General features: G+C 44.4%; 1 protein-coding gene across 1 annotated transcript; it reads right to left on the reverse strand.

The window, feature by feature from the left end:
* Positions 1-1,999: 1,999 nt before the first annotated feature.
* Positions 2,000-24,181, reverse strand: UPF3B (UPF3B regulator of nonsense mediated mRNA decay). The gene is made up of 10 exons (XM_088482832.1): positions 23,915-24,181; positions 23,406-23,512; positions 22,311-22,417; positions 15,759-15,857; positions 14,914-15,024; positions 14,635-14,678; positions 12,295-12,483; positions 11,450-11,595; positions 10,056-10,371; positions 2,000-2,877 (listed from the first exon to the last, which is right to left on the reverse strand). The coding sequence occupies exons 1-10, from the start codon at positions 24,026-24,028 to the stop codon at positions 2,731-2,733; spliced, it is 1,380 nt and encodes a 459-aa protein (XP_088338958.1). The 5' UTR covers positions 24,029-24,181; the 3' UTR covers positions 2,000-2,730.
* Between the last annotated feature and the right edge of the window lie 31 nt (positions 24,182-24,212).

Consider the following 24,212-nt stretch of genomic DNA (forward strand, 5'->3'; position numbering starts at 1 on the left):
GTCCCCAGAGCCCGGCTAGTACAGGCTCTGGGGTCCCGCCGCGATCCCCAGAGCTGTACTGGCGTCGCGGCGCCAGCGGGGAGAAGGAGCGGCAGCGTGGACGTCCTAAAGGACAGTCTGATGCTGCCGCTCTAAAAGTGTAAAAAAAGAAGAAAAAAATAAAAAATTTCTCTTTTAAAATAAAGCTTAGGGGCTGCTCCTGCAGCCCCACTGCGACAGGGTGACCCGACTCCGGCCGGGCACCAACTAAAACTGAGGTGCCTGTGGCCGGGGCGGGGTATAGAGGAGGACGGACCCAAGTGCATCCTGGGAGCAGCAAAGCTTTAACTGCGTGGTGCCCGTGGATCCAGATCCAGCTATACCCCAAGGTCAACCCTGTGGACCCCCTATGGACCCTGAAGTAGAAATACTCCTTTATCTCTATTACTATAGATGGACATGATTTTGGATGAATGATGTATACATCCCTATGAATTGATGTGTAACAACAAACTTCATGATATTTCAAGGTGTTATATCTGTGTAAGCACAATTTGTTCCTGTTGTTATGGAGGTTATATTTTCATATTAGTACTTACAGATTAACGGACCAGTGAAACAAATCCATGTCGGTTACATTATACTATAACCCACGTGTAAATAATAAAGATTAGTCCATTACTGAGACACCCTCAATGGTTTACAGTATCTCTATACCCTGTAGATCATCATATATGAAACTGAACCTCTACAATTGACGCACATTATGAATTTTTGTACTTATGAATGTGTATATACCTAGGTTCACAAAGGGAACCCTGTATGAGAACAACTGTTCTCTATTATTGCTATATGAAATTTTTGCTTTTGTGATTCCTTATTTTTGAATTTTCTGAGTATTTTATACAATAGATGTGACGTTTTCAGTTCTTTGATTTCAGGTGATACATACTGGTTATTATGTCCATCTATATAGGAATCTAAGTATATGTTGATCTAAGGACACATGTAATAATTGTGATATTCCTCTCTGGCATACCTTCTAGAGAAACATTATTTTATTTGACATAAATAAAAGTTATATTTTATTTGGTATAACATTACATACAAGAGTGCCCCAAGAAAAGGGCCTTCTTTCTCTCCTTTTGTACATGTCTATACTTTGGCTCTAAGGAGCACCACCAACCCGAGTGATATTTAAACCCAGATTTGGGCTCCTATACACTATATGTTGGTTAATAATATATAATTATTACATATAGTTCTGTGCAGATTCATTATTCTCTTTTGGAGAATGGGTCACTGGACCAGTCTTCTTTACTTTGCTGTAAGCAGAGCAGGCCATTTCCATAGGTCAGATTCATCTCTCTTGGTTCCTCCGGCTTTTCCTTATTTGACCAAGCTGAACCCAGACTTGGTTGGAGTGTATTTCTCTGTCAGTGGGTGCTTCGTGGATGGCTGGGCAGGGTTTCTCCATAGAACAACTCTGCCAGGCCCCTGCATGGTACTCTACGCATTAATTTCATTATTCAGATTGGATTCCTTCACCTCTAGAGCTACTAGTTTTGATGACTGGTCCCCTTCACAGCACAGGAGCATTCCCTCCCCTAAGGGGACAGCTTTGAGAAGCCCCATGGCCTCCAGTGTCCTCCATGGAAGGAGAGAGAAAACTATTTATGTTCATACCTGTAACATACTTTCTCTGAGTCCAAGGAAGACACTGGACGCCCGCCCTTAAATTGTGAGTTTGGAAAAGGATGCAAGAGGAATTCGCAGTGCGAGTTCCCCGTGAGAACTGATCGCCCAAACCAACTCGCAACTAACTGGATTGCCCCCTTTGTTTACAAGACAAATCTATGAAACATTTGCGATACCCTCAGGAAAAACATGCAGTGGCTTCATATATGGCCTACTGCAAACCGTCCACTAGGCAATTTGTTACCAATTTTGACATATTAACTTTTTGTTCATTTACAATCTGTTCAATTTGTTTAGCGGAAGAAGTAGAAATCTAGGTTCAAAATATCATTTTATTTTTCCTAGAAAAGACGTTAAGAAAACATGTAGGTTACATTTGTTTAAGATAATTGACTCTTTATATGATCCAGACGTGATAAAATAAGCGGCCACGTATCTGTGAATACGACAATGTATACTTCTCTCATTGTATGTAATAAAGATCTGTATGAAAATAATTAGGAAAACCAAAAATCACAGCATTATTCTGTGTCTTTTCAGCATTTTACAGCAGCAATTATTCTTTTCTTCAGAACATCAAAAGTAAGATAAAAGTAAAAAAAAAAAAAAAAAGTCTTTAATAACACCTATATCGCAAAACTGAAATACAGGGCAAGCTCTATGCAATCAGCCGTATGATATTTGGCTGAAAATAACATTCGATAATATTCTTCTGTCATAACCTTCTGCCAATACAGGAATGGAGGAGTCACGTTTCATTAAGGCCACAGACAAGATATAGTAAACTGGAGATTTGCAATACTCCCTCTCGCCATCACTACTACAGCACTGAACACCGAGTTTTCCATCACCAGTCTTCTCGCTACTGGAATCTATTATGGATTCTCAGCCGAATTCTGCGCTATCTGCACCCCCAAAGATGCCCCTACACTTTTCCTCTGGACACTTCTCCTGCCTGGTCCGGACTCCTTCTCTGTGAAGGCACTTCTGGATTGCAGAGTTTGTTTTCTTTGGTTGTCACGACGGGCAGGACACTCCGAATCTTCTAACTCCTTACTCGCCTTTTCTTGCATCATTGGTCTCACTCTCCTGCTTCTTGTCAGTAATCTGATCGCTGGATTTTGCTGGGCTCTCATCACACTGCGTTAACCGGCTTCTGCTCCTTGCTCCGGGTGTGTATAACTGCATTGCTGGGCGATCCTTTTAAACAAAGACACTTTTTCAGTATTCAGTAATTATTTTGACATACATTTTCAGATAACTGGACCAACAGTCCTAACTTTACTCAAAAGGACTCTTTTGTAATGGCAACACTGCATCTATGCACTGCTTCTTGAAATGCAAATAAACCATGTTCACTGTCTAACCTTTGTATGTGCCATTAAATAGGTAAATATACCTTAAAAAAAATATATATATATGGGTGTGTGTATGTATATAAATGTATACACACACACACGGTTTTCTAATCACAATTAAACATGAAATTAGCTCTCAATTTCTAAAATTTAATAGATATACATCATTCTGGTTGCTAAAGGCTACAAGTGGACAGTTTTCGTAAACTTTGCTTTTAGAATACATTATGCAAGAAATTCATAGGACTTCAGTCTATCCTTCAATTAAATTATTTTTAATGTATGATCAGAATCTGAACGTCATATTAAAAAACTTTCTTCTTCAGGGTCCATAGGCTCCACAGGGAGACCTTGGGGTATAGGTGATGGCAAAGTCATCTGGGCACCACGCAGTTAATTTTTCTCCCAGGATGCACTGGGTCTCCCTCTATACCCCACCCCCGGGCCAGAGGCACCTCAGTTTCGTTGGGTGCCCGGTCGGAGTCGGGTCACTGTACAGCTGAGAGGCTGTTCCAGCCCCTGAAGATTTTCAATAGCTTCTCTTCAGAGCGGATAGCGTCGGGACAGTCCAGAGGATGTCCACGCTGCCGCTCCTTCACCTCGCCGGCGCCGAGACGCCAGTACTGATCCAGAGATCTCGGCGGGTCTGTGATAGCCCAAAGACCCCGTGGGACTCCCTGGACTGCGGTTGGATGTCACGGGGAACAGGTAAGTGGCGGGTCACTGCTTGCGGTGATCCGGTTTGAGCAGTCCTTTTCCTCCGAGTCTTGGAGACGGCCCGGAGATGACGGCAGGTGGAGCCAGGCTGCGCTTCCACTAGACTACCAGGGACTTAGGCTGGTGCGTATACTAGCGTCCCGGGGGTTAATTGCTGGCCTGGGGAGGCAGCTTTCCCTGTTCACAGCCTGCTCCTCCCCTCAGCTCAGCGCACCTTTCCACTGCGGTCTGGCTGGGCTGAGGTAGCACTCCTCCTACGGGTACGAACCCCTCTGAAGTCTCTGGTGGCCATTTTATTTCCCTGGCCACTCGCAGATCTCTCTGGAGGTGCAGAGCCCGGGTCCCCCTACATATCTCACCTCAAATACTGGTCAGCGTATGTAGCACTACAGCCTACCAGACACTATGTCTGTGCAGTTGACTTGTAGTGCCATTGTGCAGGTGTTTTCTGCATCGTATGTGACTTTAAGCTAGCGCTGTCTGTCCGTGTTTCTTTCTCATTTTGTCAGCCATATTACTCTACCTTTTCTTTTTCTCTGAGCCCTTACAGTGTTGTCAGGGTGTGTATTATACTTCACTTCACATTTATACAATATCTGTGTGGTTTTGTCACATACAGCGTGCACTCTTCTCTACATTACATCTGGTAGTGATGATGATGTGCACAATTCTGCTCCCGCCATGCTGTCATGCAAATCATGTGTGGCAGGGTTAGGTGTGGGAGACATGGTGCAAGAGGGATTACGTGTAAGGTGTTATAATCCTCCAGGCCCATCTATGGTCTCAGCCAACCCACAGGAGCCTCCTTGGGCGCGCTTTGTCGGCCATTGCGGGGCGTTTGGCAGTACCTCCTGTGTTTCCATCTGTGCCTCCTCAGTGGGTGGATACATTCTCTACTACGGTGCAGACCCTCTAGGCTATGCTGCAGGGGGATAAACCCCTTAGAGCGGTTAAAAGGCCTATTCCGTCATCGCAGTCTACGCTACAGAATCACATGACATCTGATGACGGGGAGATTCTAGATGTCTCTGACTCCGAGCCCTCTCTGCGAGAGGCGAAGACTAAGTCTAAGATCAATATTCCGGCTCTGATGTGCGCTGTCCGTTTGGCCTTAGTCATAGAGAAGGATGAACCACCAGCTTCCCGGTCCAAACATGTTCTGTTCAAGGACAAAAGGTTACTTCTGTGGTATTTCCTTTATCTGATCAGCTAGCAGAACATATGGAAGTGGCTTGGGAAGAGTTACCAGCCTCAAAGACGCCTGGCTTATGCATATCCCTTTCCTGAGGAACATTGTACCAAATGGGAAACACCACCGATTGTGGATTCTCATGTGACGCACTTAATTAAAAGTGCTACTCTACCTATGCCATGCATGTCTTCCTTAAAAGATACTACAGATAGGAAGGTGGATGCTTGTTTAAAATCAATGTATTCTCTTTCAGGGGCAGCTTCCAGGCCAGCCATGGCTATGTCCTGGGCAGACTCCCTAGAGGAGTACTTTTCTTCAGAGGCTACCAGAGATCAGGTGAATTTGGTGGGCAACCTCTGTGATTCAGCTACCTATATTAATGAGGCTGCTTTGGATGTCAGCCTCTTAACCTCCAGGATTTCGGCTGCTTCGGTTTCAGCTCGCCGCTCCTTGTGGCTGCGCTCTTGGAGAGCAGACGCGGACTCTAAGAAAGGATTAGAGGATTTGCCTTATAATGGCGAAATCTTGTTTGGTTCGGACCTGGACAAGATTGTGGATAAGTTGGCAGCGGCTAAGTCTGCGGGTCTGACTTCGGCATCTACTTCCTCAGGGTCTCGGACCTCATCCTCTCGGTCCTATCGGCCCCAAGGTAAGCCTAGGGGTCAGCTCTTTCCTAGGCAATCAACCCCCAAAAAGACAAGCCCAAGAAGCAGGCTTGTAGTGCGAGACATCCGGCTGCCAAGTCCAACGACAAGGGCCTCCCCTTGGGGGATCCCAGGGTGGGAGGCAGACTTCTTCAGTTCGCCCTGTGCTGGTGTCAGACCACCACAGACACCTGGGCAAGAGAAGTGGTCTCATGGGTACGCCCTCTCCTTTCACAGAAGACCTGCCCATCAGTTTTTCTGCACAGGCCCTCTGTCAGACAAAGACAAGGCCTTACAAATCCAGAAGGCCGTACATGCCTTGCTTCAAGCAGGAGTCATTGTACCTGTTCCGTTACCGCAGAGAGGAACCGGTTATTGCTCTAATCTCTTTCTGGTTCAGAAACCGAACAGATCTTATCGGCCTATCCTCAATCTCAAGTCCCTGAACAAATTCCTCAGGGTACCTCAGTTCAGGATGGAAACCCTATGCTCAATCATACTGGCTATGGAACCTGGGGATTTTATGGTGTCGCTGGATATTCAGGATGTATACCTGCATATTCCGATTGCTTCATCTCACCAGCGTTTTTTCAGGTTTGCTTTACTGCAACAACATTTCCAGTTTTGGGCTCTGCCGTTTGGCCTCTCTACTGCACCTCGGGTGTTTACCAAAGTTATGGCGGTAATGTCCGCCTGTTACCTTACCTGGACGACCTTTTACTGTTGGCAGGGTCTCCAGAGGTACTTCACCACCATCTACAGCTTACAATTTCTGTGCTTCAGACTCACGGCTGGTTGATCAATTGGAGGCAGTCCTCCTTGACTCGATCCTAGGGGATGCTGCATCTGGGAGCTCTGTTGGATTCACAACAGAAAAGGATCTTTCTGACCGCAGAAAAGATCTCCACTTTGCAGACGTGAGTATGCAGATGCCTCCACAGTCACCGAGTGTCAATCCACTCAGCAATGCAGTTACTGGGATCCATGGTATCGACAGTCAACATGGTGGAATATGCCCAGTTTCATTCACAGCCTCTGCAGAAATCAATTCTCTCCAGGTGGGACAGATTACCCCATCGGATAAAAGCTCAAACGATGGTGCTCTCTCTGGAGGTGCGTCTGTCTCTTACTTGGTGGCTGCAGACGTGTCACCTCACCAAGGGGCGCCCCTTTTGGACCCCTGACGACGGACGCCAGTCTCCGGGGTTGGGGTGCAGTGATGGGTCCACACATTTCCGGGACGGTGGACAGCAGAGGAGTCTGACCTTCCAATCAACATACTGGAACTTCGGGCAGTCTTCAGGGCCTTACAGCAAGCCAGACTCATACTTCACGGAAAGCCCGTGCAAGTTCAGTCAGACAACGCCACAACTGTGGCTTACATCAATCATCGAGGAGGAACTCGGTCAGGCGGCGATGACCGAGGAGTCACACATTCTCACATGGGCGGAAGGTCATCTCCCAGCCAGATCAGCAGTGTTCATTCCAGGAGTTCTCAAATGGGAAACAGACTTCTCAGCCGTCACGACGTGCATCCAGGGGAATGGTTTCTTCACCAAGAGGAGTTTCAGCTCCTAGTGGACAGGTGGGGCCTTCCGGACGTGGACCTCATGGCCTCCCGACACAATCAACTACCAGTGTACGGGTCCAGAGCAAGAGATGCCGAGGCGATCATGGTAGACACTCTGTCGGTACAGTGGACCTTCCAGTTTGCATACCTGTTCCATCCAGTCTCCCTCGAGTAATTCGGAAGGTCAGACAAGGAGAAGGCACTGTCCTGCTGGTGGCTCCAGCGTGGCCCAGACGTCACGGGTACTCAGATCTTCAGAAACTCTCCATCGACACTCCGTTGCTGTTGCCTCAACGTCCGGACCTGTTGTCTCAAGATCCTTGCCTTTACAGAGACCCGGGTCGTCTGTCTTTGACGGCGTGGCTCGGGACATCCCTCCTAAGGTCCAAAGGTTTTTCCAGCTCTGTGGTTAACACCATGCTCAGAGCACGTAAACCAGTCTCTGCCCGGATTTACCACAGGGTGTGGCATACCTACTTTCAATGGTGTCGTCCCAGGGTTTACGATCCCCAGGTGTTTCAAATATCCAGAGTTTTGGCTTTCCGGCAGGCGGGTTTGGATCTCGGTCTCCGCCTTGCCTCACTGAAGGTGCATGTCTCTGCTCTCTCAGTCTGGTTCCAGCGTAGGATTGCTCCTCTTCCGGATGACTGCAGTTTCCTCCAGGGCGTCCTCCGGATTCATCCTCCCTTCGTCCCTCCTGTGGCTCCTTGGGATTTGGCTGTTGTCCTTAGGGCCCTCCGTTTGAACCCCTGGACTCAGTGGATCACAAATGGCTTACAGCAAAGACTGTTTTTCTTCTGGCTATAGCTTCTGCCAGAAGAGTGTCAGACTTGGGGGCACTTCCCCATTTCTTCTATTTCACCAGGACAGGGCGGTGCTTCGGACTCGCCCTGGGTTCCTTCTTAAGGTGGTTTGTAGTTTCCACATTAATGAGATTATCGTACCGGCCATTAATTCTCAAGACCTCTCAGCAGGTGAGGCCTCATTGGATGTAGTACAGGCCGTCCAGATTTATGTGGACCGTACCAGTTCCCTTTGGAAGTCAGACTCCTTGTTTGTCCTATACGGATTTCACAAGAATGGTTGACCAGCCAATAAACTAACATTGGCTAGATGGATTCGTATGACGATCTCTGAGGCTTACACTCAGGGGGACCTTCCTATTCTGCCTTCTGTGACTGCTCATTCTATGCCGTCTGTGGGTCCCTCGTGGGCATCTCAACGTGGCGCCTCGGCTGTTCAGCTTTGTAAGGCGGCCACGTGGTCTTCTGTCCAGACCTTTCTGAGGTATTATACATTCGATACCTTTGCCTCTCAGAATGCCTCCTTTGGGCGGCGGATTTTCCTTTCAGCTCAGGAGTGTCCCCACCCTTAAAAGGACTGCTTCGGGACATCCCCATGGTCTCCCTGTGGAGCCTATGGACCCTGAAGAAAATGAGAGATATGATAAGAACAACCCTTTGTTATCTCTCTTTTTTTTTTTTAAGTCCATAGCGTCCACAGGACACCCACCCTGACGCACCTGTGCTTCAGATGGGCTTGCTCTTGTCACCGGTTTTTCCGTCTCCTATGTGAGAATGTGATTCTTGAGTGTTCCAGACTTTCTCCTCTCTCTTATCCTCATCCGGCCTTTGGCTTACTACGAACTGAGGTGCCTCTGGCCTGGGGGTGGGGAATAGAGGGAGACCCAGTGCATCCTGGGAGAAAAATTTTAACTGAGTGGCGCCTGGATGACTTTGCCATCACCTATACCCCAAGGTCTCCCTGTGGACTTCGAAGAAAGAGAGATAACAAAGGTAAGTTCTTACCATATCTCTCATTATTCCTTTAACCATGTTAATCCTTGCGGATTTACCCTAAAATGCATGTGGGATGGACACATTCCAGCACCAGCTAAGTAGTAACAGGGACTTGGTGCATATTGCAGGAATTATTCTAGTCCAATCAATCAATCAATATAGGGGGAATAGGTCTGCTACATTTATTCTATAGTTAAAAAAAAAAAAGTTGCTAATTGGGAAGTACTTAACCATTCTCCAGGAAACTTGTGAAAGTTTTCCTGGCTCCCGGGTTAGTGTGCAGCTCTGAGGCATGTCGCCCACTTCTCACAAAAAGTGGGTGGGGCATTATGATTAGTGTACAGGGGCCCCGCTCCAAACCATAATACTGCAAACAGCTGTAAAACATTGTGAGGGTGGGATTGCGATTATGCAAATCATAGAATCACACCTCACCCCTCCCATCTGGGACTCCCCCTAACAGATCTCCCAGAGGTCTTCCACAAAAGGCTGGCAAGTAGCTATTTGACTGATAATAAAGGACCTTTTAGATCGTACATAGCCTACATCTGGTGCTGCTCCCATGCATACAGATAGTTTGCTAGAATTACTCAAAGCAATAATTGGTTTACAAAACGCAAAAATCCCTCCCATCATGTCTGCCACACATTATCATTTCATTTCAGTACGTATCATATGAATATTGAATGAAACAGAATTTCTATATCTAATATTTTGCCCATTTTTTCTTAACCACTTTGGAGTAATTTATTGTTGAGCATAAATATCTTTAGGAGGTGTTTTTCCTCCATCAATGGGATGTGGTCACTTGGACTCATTTAGGGTCTTGGCAAGATGGAGAATTTCCAGCTGTAATTTTCCATAAAGGAAGAATGAAGAGTTTATATTTATGAGCTCTAATTAGCATCACTATGTATTTAAACAAATTTACCATAGCACACAATGTAATAGTGGTTTATAATATAAATGTTTAACTTATATGTCAATATTGGGCAGCATAGTAATGTTTGGTGCCAGAACTTTTTTTTTTTTTTTTTGCTTCAATGTTGTTTGTATAAATCATGATCACTGGTCAAAGCTACGATGAGATGTCCCCACCTTGTTCCTTATGCGATCTCTTTTGGCTGCATCTTCCTTCTTGTCCTCGCGGGATGGGCGGTCAGCTTTATCAGCTGTCGGCTGACCTTCATTAGCTTCCTGCTTCCGTCCTCTATCCCTCGCTGTTTCCCGATCCTTTCTGTAGTCATCGTCTCGTCTTCTGAAACATCTGTCTTTCTCGTATCGATCCCTCTGTTTGCGGCGCTCGTCCTCGTGATATCGCGGCTTCTCCTTTTCTCTCGCTCGCCGCTCTGGATCATAATCTTTATCTCTGTAATCCTTATCTCTATAATCTTTTACATAATCGTCTTCACATCTAAAAATTAGGAAAGACACACACAAACTTTAAAATTCAGAGTATGGCACAGAGGGAACATAATGCTTACCTGATCTGCTTCATAAAAATTGTTACCTTCTTTCATGTTAGCGAACATGTAAATTACATACAACATGAGACATCTAAATCTTGACATGTATTTGTGTAAATTACAGCACATATGAGAATTATTCCACAAGTAACAGGGAAAAAGCTTGTGTTGGCCATAGCATCCAAATATTTGCTTTTCTAGATTACAATAAATAAAATTACACTCTGGTTGCTATGGACAACACCATCTTTTCTGAATATTTGCCAGTGGAACAATTTTGCTATATGTCCCTGTATGGGGGACAGTTAAAAAGATTACAGCAAGTATTTACACTTTTTTTTTATTGTTTTATTGTTTTGCAGTACGCTGGGAAAAAAAGAAATCAGGCATATGGAAAACAAAAAATGTAATTCTCAGTTCTCATATGTCCCTCATTCTAATTTATCAAAATCATGCTGCAGCATCTGGCTCTAGAGAATACCAGGAAAATGCTTCCTGCCCAAATGCATACTATCAACTTTAACGCGTGGTTGAGGAGGAATAATGGTTTGGGGCCATTTCTCATGGCTTGGCCTGTGCCCCTTTATTGCAGAGAAGGAAATCTTGTTACAGCATGTAATGACATTCTGGAAAACTCTGTACTTGCAACAAAGGTCCTTTTCGGTTTCTCAAAATAATACCCCCGTGCCCCAGCTAGGTCCATCAGACAATTGTTTGTTGAGTTTAGCATGGAAGAACTTCACTGGCCTGCACAACCCCATTAAACACCATTGGATATGAGTGACGACTGTGAACCAGGCCTTATCGGCCACAGTCAGCCCTCACTAGTGCTTGTGGCTGATTGGAAAATAATCCCCATAGTCATACTGCCATATTTCAAACATGTGGTGGTGTTCCCCATAGGAGCCCAGTATTAGAATCAAAGTGAATTGGTTGCTATTGATAGCACCAGCTCTACTTCATAGTTCCATGTGAACAGTTTTTCTGCGGCGTCTTCACAATCGGTCTACTGAAAGGTAAACATACCGCTTGGTCTTTTCTTCTCCAACTTCACCATCTGATCTTTTGCTAGCAGAGTTGCGCTCTTCCCTCACACTCTCTTTATCTGCTTTTCTGGCCTTAAACTTCTTTTCTGGCTCTCGCTCATCATCTTTCTCAGGCTTCCTCAGAAGCTATGAACACAGATGAAAACATTTGCTAAAATTTCAAAAACAGGAACTAATACAATCACAAAACCAGAATACAAATAGAATATCGGGAATACATTCAGAATATCAGAATTTGAGGCAATAAACAGGTAGTTATCAGATGCTGGAAGTTAAATGGAAATCTAATTTACTGATATGTATCAACTTGCACAGAATACACTTTTATAAAAGTAACTAGAAAGTGGTCATCACCTCAGGACAGTGTTTATTTACTGGTTTGTACATATCTGGTTTTAACATTTACGGATTACTTTTTCTTTTTGTGCATTTTAGTTATTTTATATTTTTCCTTAGGTCAGATTATTCTTGCTGACCATATGACACTGCCTTCCTTTCAGGATACAACTGTAGCTAATGGTGAAAGCACAGCAGACCAGATAAAAGGTAACAACAAATAATAAATGCATGCTGCCAGAGTTGCAGGAGGACATCTAAAACGCGATAGATCTGTCACCTACAGGCAGCGGAGAAAAGCTGAGACACCACTGGGGTACAGTACTTCATAACCAGTGGTTCCTTATGGGATAATATGCTATATTCACATCCCTTCAGGCCACACAATGGCTGCATACAATGTATGCCGGCAACACGTGATTTAAATCAGCTGGAAATGGAAAAACCTGTTGAAATCAATTTAAAAAAAAAATGTAAGCGAGATCTAACTTTTATTTTAGGCTCGTCCTTTGATCTCTCCAAGTCTTTCTCTGGAGTCCTTTCATATTTCTTTTGCTTTTCTGCATCTTTCCTTTTCCTTTTCTCCTCCTCTTTCCACTTCCTCCTTTCTTCTTCCCGCTGTCTCTTGCGCTCCAGTTCCCTCCTCCTCCTCTCCTCTCGCTTTTCATCTCTTATTCTCTGAAAAAAAAGAAGTTTGAGAAACTGTTACACATATATTTATGGAGCAGTAATGAAAGAATGTTTGTTATACAAATTTACAAAAATATTTATACCTGTAAAAACAAATGGTCTCCGGTGCACCTTAGGGACTATATCGGAATTTTATTGCATTGAACCTCAGCGCTAAACACACAGAAGTGGAAACTCGGGTGAGACCACAGGTGTTTTACTTATCAGCGGCAGGACGGAGGTCTCCACCAGGCAGCAGCTGTAAGTGTGGAGATATTAACTTTTGAGTAGCCGGCTATAGGAGAGAACGCCGATTGCAGCTGCGGGTAACAATACCATTCACTACCACCATAGGAAGCAGATCTTGGTAAGAACTCCGATTAATACTGACCTTTGTGCCATTTACAAAAGCTAAAACAGCAACTAATTAAGTCCGACTGCAACTAACCTCTTTTTATATGCGCCAGAAGCAACACAGATAAATAACAGATTCTGTTTAGAATTTAGATGTTAATAAGAAATTTGGTCATTTTATATGTATGAAATTGAATGAGTCTATTATAAGTGCTATTTGATATTCATTGAATGATTACGATATTTGTTTAAATTATGAATGTCCACTTATTACTTTAGGATATTAATAAAATGCATTAAATATTTTAGTATTCTGTTATGTTTGTATTTCAGCCACGGTCTATTGGTTTAAGTATGAGTGCAACACCATGAAAATAGCATTCTAAAATTACATGAAAGGAAGCATGCTCAAGATTAGGCCGGTATCCAATTAGCAGCGGTATGTTACTGCTGCTAATGGATCCCCACGGAAGCTATCCAATTAGCCCAGAAGTCCGGCCCGACAGCGGAACCAGATGTGTCCCGAAAAATAATCCCCTAAAACAGTGGTTCTCAAACTCGGTCCTCAGGACCCCATACAGGTCACATTTTCCAGGTCACCCAGCAGGTGCACAGGTGTATTCATTACTGACTGGTACATTTTAAAAGATCCACAGGTAGAGCAAATGATTTCACGGATTCTGTGAGACCTGGAAAACATGCACTGTTTGGGGTCCTGAGGACAGAGTTTGAGAACTTGTGCCCTAAAAGTTCCATGTTTGCCCCCATAGATCCATGAATTAATCACATATACTATGTGTTTTCAGCCGAATAATCCTATTTGTTCAGCCAAATAAATAGGATACAGTGAAAATAAAATCGTCAAAAAGAGGGAATCATCTGCGAAAAATCACCGTTTTTCACACCCGAAAAAATATCGGGGTTAATTGCATACCGGCCTTAGAACCCATAATCCCACCATCAGATGACACATTATCCAGTTTAATTTGTAAGTATTAATGGTTATGCAGGTAACAAAAGAACAAAGTTAACCATTAAGGTCCTAATTGTGAGTCAGATGGATGACTGAGGTCTTGCACAGATTTAAATTTATGCATCTTTGCATACATCCACCCTATTCGGAGTGGCACAGAATTTGGCCGGGTGTTTCGGGGCATGAACTGGGCAGCAACAATGCAAGGGCATGGAACCACCCTGCTTGTGGGAGTGTCATGGGCATGCATCTAATGCTCCGTGTGATACTAAATTGTGTACATGGAAGGAAAGCCTGTTTCTGTCAGATCTCTTGCACATAGCATAAAGTGGCTATACTAATGATGACCGTTGCGATGGTTGGCATCAGTGCTTCCCCTTGGAGAAGCTCAAATCCCGCTTTAGCTGAATGGAATCTCGCCTTAGCATAAGGTAGTAAATCTGGCTTCTGCGGCTGCCCGTAACTACAGCCACTCAGCCTGTGACTCGGAACCAGGCCCTAAAAATGCACCGGTTGTCTATACTGTAAGCAATCATGTAGTAGGTTCACCCATCTTCATGGGTATGAAGCCTATTCACTATGTGCCTCACTGAGGTCACTGGTTCCTAATGACCTGATTGATTGTGTTCCCATGAAGAGTGGTTCAGACCACAAAAATAAAAATGTCCACCACATGCCAGCATTAGGTGCAATTCAACAACATCCTTCTACCTCTCATCAAGAATGAAATAATTGATTGTAAACAGACAAATGGTTCCTTGTCAGCTACAAAGCATGCCAGTATGCGTGTAAAGATGTAGCACATACAGTGTAAGAGAATAGAAAAGTCATACCTGTCTATTTTTTAAAAAGCTCAACAGTGGAGTGGTCTTCTTGGCTATGAATATGAAACAAAAGTAAGTACATTTTCAAGAGACTAAATGTGTTATATTATTATATTGCATTGCCATACTCTTCAGTAAAAACGTAAAATAGAGTAATATAATAAAAAGCACAATACTGTTGAACATCACAGCTCAGCATGCTTTTCTACCACTCTGGCAGGAGCGAGTTACACTGCTATGGAATCAACATGATCACTTTCTTCATTTAAAGGTTTGCCCTGACTTTACCTATCATTTCTTTATTCCTTGCTTCTATTTCTTCCAGCAAAGTCTCTGGAGTAGAAGTCAGCTTCTCTTCATCCACACTGTACGCATCTAAAAACTTTCTGTATTCCGGATCTTATTCAGAGGAATAGAAATGCAGAGACATGATTTACATGCATTAATGTGATGTGAGCAGTCTAACGTTTAGTTTACACCTAACACAGAGCCCTATTTATTGTGGTCATCTACAGGTGCATTATCACCACTTCAAAGCCAGGTGTCTGTTTTTCTGCACAGCTGCCAAACAGTGAACATGTAATGTGTATTTCATAAGAGTGATGCTAGGTCTCTCACTTGTTGAGTGTATGACTTACAGGATACACGGTCATTGGTCATTTGAGTGGATAACTGGTCAGTGTTCCTAGTAAAAATTAGATTAACTACTGTAATCCCCCATAGAACTGCCTTGTGGTTACAGCACCAATAGATCTGCACAATGTGACCCAATTTCTTACATTTTGCAAATTTCAGGAAGGAAACAGAGGATATTCATAATAGAATTAATATGTAGAGCAAGATATTTTACAGAGTAAAAACTATACCTGAAAAGGTATAGATAAAATTAAATATATATATATAAAAAAAATTGGTTTTAGCCTGGTAGCCTGATGTGGTGCCAATTCATTCAAAGCAAAATCTGTACAGGCCATGTTTACAATCTCCTTAAAGAGAAGGAATTTCAGATCACGAATATGGATATACTATGCATAGTAATTTGAATTAGATTTTTATTTTTTAAGTTTCAACGTATATAAAAGTTTCAAAGCCGCTCCTTGAATTTCACCAAGCAGGCCTCTAGACTGCATTACCATCATCAATAGTTCCAGTCTTGGAATCCTTTTTCTTGCTTTTCTTTTTTGCTACTTTTTGAAAAGGTGCAAATTCCACGATAGCTGGATATTCCTGACCTGTAACACAAAACAGTTGTATGTGTAAAAATAGGATTTTTACTAGTGAAATCCCTTTCTCCAATTCCACAGGGGACACTGGAGATCTAGACACTGGGGTATAGATGGGTGGATGAAAGGAGCTGGCACTTTAAATCTTTAAGTGTGAGTGACTCCTCCCCCCTCTATCCCCCAGAAGCCCCAGTTAGAAAAATGGAGCCCGAGGAGACAGAAACAGAAGACAAACTGAGGAGAAGGAATCAAACCACAATGATGGCAAAGCCGAATAGAAAACACACAGAATAACATAGTGCATACAATGAATGTAAAACAGAACACAATAGCAGGTAAAAGCAGTGCTAGTAGGTCGTCCAGTGTCACCTGTGGAATCAGAGAAAGGGATTTTACTAGTAAGTACCAAAATCCTATTTTCTCCTTCATCCACCAGGGAACATTGGAGATCTAGACACTGGGGACGTCCCAAAGTTAACCTCATGTGGGTGGGAGAGTAACCTGCAAAAAAAACCCTGCGACTAAAAGTAGATTCTGAGGCCGCAAAAGGTATAAAACAATAGAAACAAAGCTGTATATGGAGACTGCCCTGAAGAAATCTGAAGGAACAAGGCTAAGCGGTGCTGAAAAAGATTGACAATGCAGAGACCTGAACCTTGAGAGAATCTAGGCATAACCCAGTGTCCATGCCCTGAAGAAGAGAAGAAGACTGGACAAATGGAAGCAGTGCTGGGAAAACCCCCGATGAGCACACCAGGTCTCATAAGATTATCAGATGCGATGATAATGAACTGACAAACAGCGTGCCACGTCAAATGTACCCTCTGTAAGACTGGGTAAACAAAACACCTAAACAGGAGGTCCGGGCAAATAGGTAGTAGCCCAGGATCCTCAGCGATGAGCAGATGGAGATCGAAGAACCAGTCCCAACAGGGTCAGTACGGAGCCACCAGGATAACAACAGCCACTACTCACTTGTAGCGCTGGAGGACCCGCAGAAGAAGGGAAAACAGGAGGAAGCACAAGATCTTACACCAAGGCACTGTCAGAGCGTCTACCGCCTCTGCACTCTGATCCAAAGCCGTGAAGCCATACCGTGAAAGCTGATGATTCTGCTAGGAGGCTATGAGACCCATGTATGGTCTGCTCAATCCTCTGACGAACTCTAGGGAAACCGCTGGGTGAAGGGCCTAACGACGGAGAAGACAGCCTCCCAGATTACAACTCTTGGAAGAACACCAAGGAGATCGCCATCACATGGAAATCTGTCCGTAGAATGCGACTCGCCCTTCGCATGGTCATACAGCTGAGCATCCCTACTATAAGGCAGAAGTACGCGACTGCAGCGGCGTTATCCATCTTCACTCGAAAGGGCCATCCCTCAAGACGGAAGGTAACTTCCAGAAGAGCGTAGAAGATTGCATTGATTGGTAGCATCGACTAGTGAAGCGACCATCGACCCTAGAAGTGGTTGTACCTAGAGTATGTCAGGTAAGGCATATTCTTCTAGCAAGGAGGAAAAACGGTTAAGGTAAAACCACAGACACATCTGTACCTGAGAAGGCAATATGGATATAATCCCCCTAGAAGGATAGAGAATCAGCAGGAGACAAAAAGTAAACCAACATATAATAAATGTAGTAGTTTATGTACACTAGGTCAGAGTGATGTTATTGAAGATAGGAAGGCTCATAGGGTGTATAGCCTAACTGATATGAACAAGGTACCTTACAGGAACAGATGTCTACCAGTACAGCTGTTAAGGATTTATGCGTGCTGTTGTATGCGTGTGTCATTCTTCAAAATGGCTCTGAGACAAGTGTGCCTGCCTAGAAAAGTAGAGCAAGACCTCACCTGCGAGCGACTAGGGACCACCTGGTCTGTATGTAGACTTTTACTGACCCTTGGTCAACATTGCCAATAGATCGTCATTCAGGTAGAGCACCAATAGTTTCCATAGGTCATCTTGAGACCTTACATTCTACAGTGTGGTTCTTACACTGGAGTTGCAGAAGAAAATCAAACACTGGAATCTACTCCGTAAAGACGACATATTGACACATATACTACCACAAATTATATACAGGAAAGCCCAACATCAAAAGCAAATTGGTCTGTAACCACATCCCACAACCCACTCTCACCCAGACAACCCTAGGTACAAACCCACCCAGCGACGGATTCCACTACTGTGGAATATGCAGCAATTGCCACACATTAAATCAAAAGTACAAACCCTACAGCCACGTTCACATCAACACAAACAGGAAAAACATACCGGATCAAAGAACACATCTCCTGCAATATCAATTATGTAGTCTATCTATTACAATGCCCATGCAATCATCAATACGTAGGAAGGACCATCAGACCCCTGAAGAAAAGAATATCTGAGCACCTGAGGACCATCAGAAACAAATTAGACAGTGATAATGTTCCCATACATTTCACAGACCACCAGAGTAGCACCAAAGGCTCATCAGTCATAGGGATAAAAACAATCAAGAAAAATTGGAGAGGGAGGGGACCACGCAAAAACACTAAGCAAAGAGGAACTGAAGTGGATGTTCACCCTAAAAACTGTCAAACCACATGGACTAAATTTAGAAAACGAGATAAAATCCATCATTTGCAAGTATCCTGCACATGGCCCATGTACCAAATGTAGCTGTAAGGGTTGAATACCCCATTAGAAACTTATCATATCTCCCCCATGGACACATTGTAAATATTCTGATCTTTTAAACATACCGAACAAGCATCCCCCCCACCCTCCTTGTTTATATTCATTATTATTAATTTTACTTCTATCTTTATTTTATAATTTTTTTATATTTCTATTTTTTCCATTTTATTTATTTTACGGTATCCCCCCTTTTTCCTTACCCACATGCATATCGAGATGGCCCACCCTAGTACCCATATTTAAGCCTAACAATATCAGATACCCACAAATCTTCATCTCACACACATAGGATTTACCTGTCCTGCAATAAAATGCCCACCTATTTACCATTTAGCTACATCTGTTCATGTTGACACAGCTACCCACGCTGTGTACGTTCCTACGCACACTCTCACGCCTGATTGGCTGTCAATCATGGCTAGCCACACACACCCATCTCATCTGCCATTGGCTCTGAACACAACACCTGACCAGTAAGTTCCCGGTTATCAAAGGACTTCCGGACAGTATCCACCACTCCTTGATAAAGGCTGTAAGGCTGAAACGTGTCGGAGACTCTGCACCTACCCCAATCTATCCCTATACAACTAAACTGCATGCCGGCAACATGAGCCCGGGCATCCAGCGCTACCTCACCAGCCACCGAGCAGTCAACTGTTCCAGGTGACGCACACCACACACGTGGTCAAACTAACCCTGGACACGCAGCAGGATCCCACGTTACCGGGGACCCGCCAGAGTGCCTGACCTCTCCACAGCTAAGGGCCAGAGTGCAACAGCAGCAGGAAGTATAACCCCTCACACAGCACCGCTGTACCCTGCATTGTGACCGCGGGCCTGTCGAAGTGCCGGATCACCCTGCAAAAGCCTATTTAATACGGCGACTACCATCTACTCCCCACAAGCCTGTGGGTCGAGTCGGCGACAGGGACATCAGTTACACTGCATCGTCCCACGTCCAGCCAACATCGTGGATCTACCCACACGGTACCATGTGGCCACCAACAAGAAGAACTATACATCCATAAAGAAAGCAAAGCCTGCATGCTCCTACTGGTAGGTAGGTAAGCCATCCATCATCTGGTGCGGGACGCCGCCTTAGGGGGGGTGCCCCAGAACTATTGTGCCCTCACTCGGTTCCCTGAAGTCTGTTAGACCATAGGTCCAGCAGGGGAAACGTGTGTATTGCACGGAAAGTAGCCCCCTAAAAGGGCTGACTTACCTCCCCACCGAGTTACACACACCACTGGACAGCACTTGAACTGTTTCTTAAGCACTTTTTATCTTGCATTTATAATCAATATACAAGGAATGTAATAAAGACGTTAGGCCCACATTCCGATGTCTGTCCTCTATCCCTACAATACTATCTGATCTATTACCTCCTGACACACTAGTGCACACCTCTATACAGATTGCGAGTAACATATAGCTCACTTAATACTACACCCCAATCAACACCCCCCCGGTGTGTGTCCCCCCCCCAATTCCTCCTTTTCCCCTCTCCCCCCAACCCCCCTGTCCTGCAAAACACCAGACTTAAGCGCATGTGATCTACCTTCCATGATTAAAACATATAAAAGCACTTTTCAGAGAAACACACAAACAAAAGAGGTTAAGCATTAGAACTGGAAATGTCACTGGCATTAAACAGTTTGAATAAAAACACTAGTATACAGGCCTTTTCAGTTCCCAGTCTGTATCTGCTTCGAATGAACTAAACCAAAAGAAGAAAAAATTCTTTCTGCACTAGCTGTAGATGCCTGAACAGTCAGAGGTTGTTTAATATCGAGAAAATAGAGAGATGTAGGAATCTACTGTGCACATTATATTTTGTTACATCCATCATTTTGAATATTGTAGGCATATTATATATTAGTGTTCACTCTAGCTCCGGCTACAGGCAGGGCGCCGGAGCTAGAGAGAACAACTTTGTGCGCGCGCGCGTGCCCGAAGAGGGGGCGTGGTCATGAAAAGGGGGCGTGTCCTACAAGACGCGTCCCCTTTTCGTCATACGTGGGGGCGTGCCCGGCACATACGGACGCTCCGGGCAGCCCCCAAGTGCTGAAGAGAGTGAGAATTGATGCCGGGCGCACACACCCGGCGTCTATTCTCCGGCGGTGACCCGGTCACACTTCTCCACCCGCGGGACACTGCGACCCGCGGGTGAAGACGGCACCCGCAAGATGTGAGGGCAGGGCGCTTTTTGCCCTCCTTCTGGAGGGCAGGGTGCTTTTTGCCCTCCAGAAGGAGGGCAGGACGCCGCGCCCCGCTAAAAGAGCCTAGCGGGAACGCTAATATATACACACACACAGACAGTGCGCAGTAATGGGGTGTACTTATTTACTAGAAGTTGTTTAATAATGGAAAATACATTAGGCTGAGTACACACCTAAAGATTTTCTGTCCAACCATCCACTAGTTGATTGGTTGGAATGAAAATCTTTCAACGTATGGGAGTAACTGATGATCAGCAATTTGCTACTGAATGCCAGAAAACAGATGAAAATGTTCGTCAGACAAGTTTGTTAAATATTTGATCTAAACAATTTGTTAAAACAACAGTTTTTGTCCATTTCCGGCATTTTGGAGCAAATTGCTGATTGTCATTTGCTTTCATACGTTACCAGACTTTCATTCCAACCAATCAACTAGTTGGATGGTTGGACAGAAAATCTTTAGGTGTGTACCCAGCTTTAGGGTTAACTTTTTTTCAATTGCGCTTTTTTTGCTCGTCCACCATTCATAAGATGATACTTGTGACACCACAGAGACTAAGGACTTGATTCAGACCTGCTTGCTAGGATGCGATCGCTCGTTGCTGGCAAATTTTTGCGTTCTGCGCATGCATCACATTGTGCTTGCGCAAACCACTGCGACAGATCGGGAAGCACTCGCTCAGCATAGACAGCCCAGTTGAATGAGTGACAGGAGAGGCCGTTTGTGGGTGGTAACAGGGGCAGGCCACTAGAAATGGGGGAGTGGAGGTATGAACGCAGGCGTGCCTGTGTGTTTCAACGCCGTTTCATAGGCGTGCATAATTAACAGGCAGCGTCATTGTACACGTCACCTGGCTGAATTTCACACTGAAGGGATCGCAAGGCTTGCGGCCAGGTACAGTCAACCTCAAGCGCTGCGAGCACATGCGATGGTGCTCGATGTACCAATGTTTTCATGTACTTCCTGGTGATGACGTACGCAAGTGGGCATCTTATGAATGGCTGGTGGGCGTCTGCTTACAGAAAGTGATCGCTCGCCAAGACATAGTGGGCGTGCTAGCGCCTTGCCGAGCAATCACCTATCTTGCTGGGTTTTCGCTGGATTTGCATAAGCTGGGAGCGAGCGAACGGCTCTAAATCAGGTCCTAGGTGTTTCTTTCTAGCACTCCTCTCAATAGGACTGAATTGCATGTTTTATGTGTTGGTGTTTACTCTTTAAGATTGAGAATGTTAACTGTGGTTTTTTATCCTGCCCTATGGGATTGATGGGGGAGAAGTCTTAGCTTGATGAAAAGACAGATTTAGCACCTTTCTTATCTGGTTTATCCTCCTTATATCTTTGTAGTGTGTGTGATTTACTGCATTGGTTCAGCTTACTCAGATAAAGACCAAAAGCAACAAAAATGTGGAATACCACCAGTCACAGCATAATAAAAAAATAACAGAGTGTTTTTAAAAAACAAAACAAAAAAACAACAACAACATTTGGTTTAAACCAGCCAACCCTGGTTACAGTTAATAAAAAATAAATAAAAAGGAAGAATTAAGACATCTTACCTTTGTGATCAATGAACACATAGCCATCAAAACGATCTCTAAATAACATAATGTCATCTTGACTTTTAAAATTAATATATGCCCTTGAGAACATATGAGGAAATAAGCTGTGGACAGAACACAAATAATTGTCGGTTATATAGAAGATATATGAATGCCATTGAGACAACTATACACCATCAGTGAATTAATAGATAACATATGATATGATGGCAGAACTGCGCTAAAACTCTTAATACTCCAAAAAAAAAACCACATTAGCAGTCACTAGGCTATATGCATACTGATGTTTTTATTGGTCTCCCTCAGATCTATTTTTGACAAGAGAACAGTGAATAGATGGATGCTCAGACTAAAGCTGGGTACACATTGAGAGATATATCACCAGTTCACACGAACGAGCGATATCTCTATAGTGCGTCGCCAGGTGTGTACAGCGAATATGTCTGTGAACACAGAGACATATTGGATCTGCTGTGCAACACAGCAGATGGGCGATATATCTGAAAGACATATTGGTCATCTGCTGGTGTGTACGGGTGACCAAACGATCGCCTGTGCACATGCTGCGGGACCCGGCGGTGATTGACAGCTCAACTGGACGAGCGCTTTAAATACCCGCCCCTCTGAGCTGTCAAGCTCAGCACATCAGGCAAACGAATTGGTGTACAAACTTACCAATCATAAGACAGGTCGGCGGGTCAGCCAAACGTCTGACCCATCGACCTAGTGTGTACCTTGCTTAAGATCACAGATCTCTATGGAGCAACAGATGTTCTGAGAATAAAAGACAAACAGATCAGTGTAGTAAATCATGTTCTGCTTTCCACACCACTGCTGCACTTCTGTTAAGCGGCTAAATATCCATGGAAAGTCCCATTACTAGATAGATGTGAGTCTTGGTGTTTTCTCAATTTTTCTGTTAAGACAGTAACAGAAGGGATTGTGGAAATAAAAAAAAACTGTCTACTTGGCCAAATGAAATCTATTGTTTAATTGGCTGCTGTGAATCTTAGCAGTGTTGGCCATACATGTAAAAATTCTACAGCTAGTGTATAATTTTTCAATTAGAATTCCCATAATTATGGTGGTTACCTGGAGTCATTTGCAAAAAATTCAAAATAATCATGGTCAGGCAGAGGTTGCAGATGCTCTTCCAGCTGCTCTTTGGTAAGACTTGGGGGCAAGCGGCGAATCACCACCTACAAAGAGAAAATATTCATAAAGTGACATAAGTCTCCAATCAGCTGTAGAGCAGAAGTGCGCACCCTATGGCACTCCAGCTGCTGAGGAATTACAAGGGTCTGCATGCCAAAGTACGCTGGCTCTTGTAGTTCCACTGTGGCCGAAGAGATGCAGGTAGCAAACCTCTGCTCTGGCGTGACAACTGACAACAGCGACTTTGGATGACTAAAAAGCACAACAGGATGCAGCAAAGCTAGCAGGCTATTGGTTATCACCAGTCTATTCCCTGACCTGAACGTGTGTGTAGGTGCACAGGAGGGAGGTAATCTGTAACAGTGTGGATCAGCCATCACCATGCTGTCAGCGCTGAAGGTGTCATCCCACTCATGTGAGTGTAAGCCAGGCCTGATCCCCCTCACCTTGCTCAGGACTTCCTTCTTCTCCTTCACCTTTTCGGGCCTGTCCCCGTCCTCAAGACTGGCCTGCTCCCCTCTCCTCTCCTTGGGCTTTGTGTTCTCCTTGTCCTCCTTCATGGCTCCCGGAGGGGAGGCGGATACAGGTACGCGATGCCCACAACTAACTGACTCCAGCGCTGCTCCTGCTGCTGGACTTCTCCCCAGCAATCTCTTGTCCCGCTCTCTGATTGGCCAGCCGACGCGTCACATGGACACTACTAGCACAAACAGCAGCCATCTTGGGTGAGGCATTACCTGACAT

The sequence above is a fragment of the Taudactylus pleione genome, unplaced genomic scaffold (genome assembly GCF_031769625.1).
Source record: "Taudactylus pleione unplaced genomic scaffold, aTauple2 ptg000296l, whole genome shotgun sequence".
Classification (NCBI taxonomy): domain Eukaryota; kingdom Metazoa; phylum Chordata; class Amphibia; order Anura; family Myobatrachidae; genus Taudactylus; species Taudactylus pleione.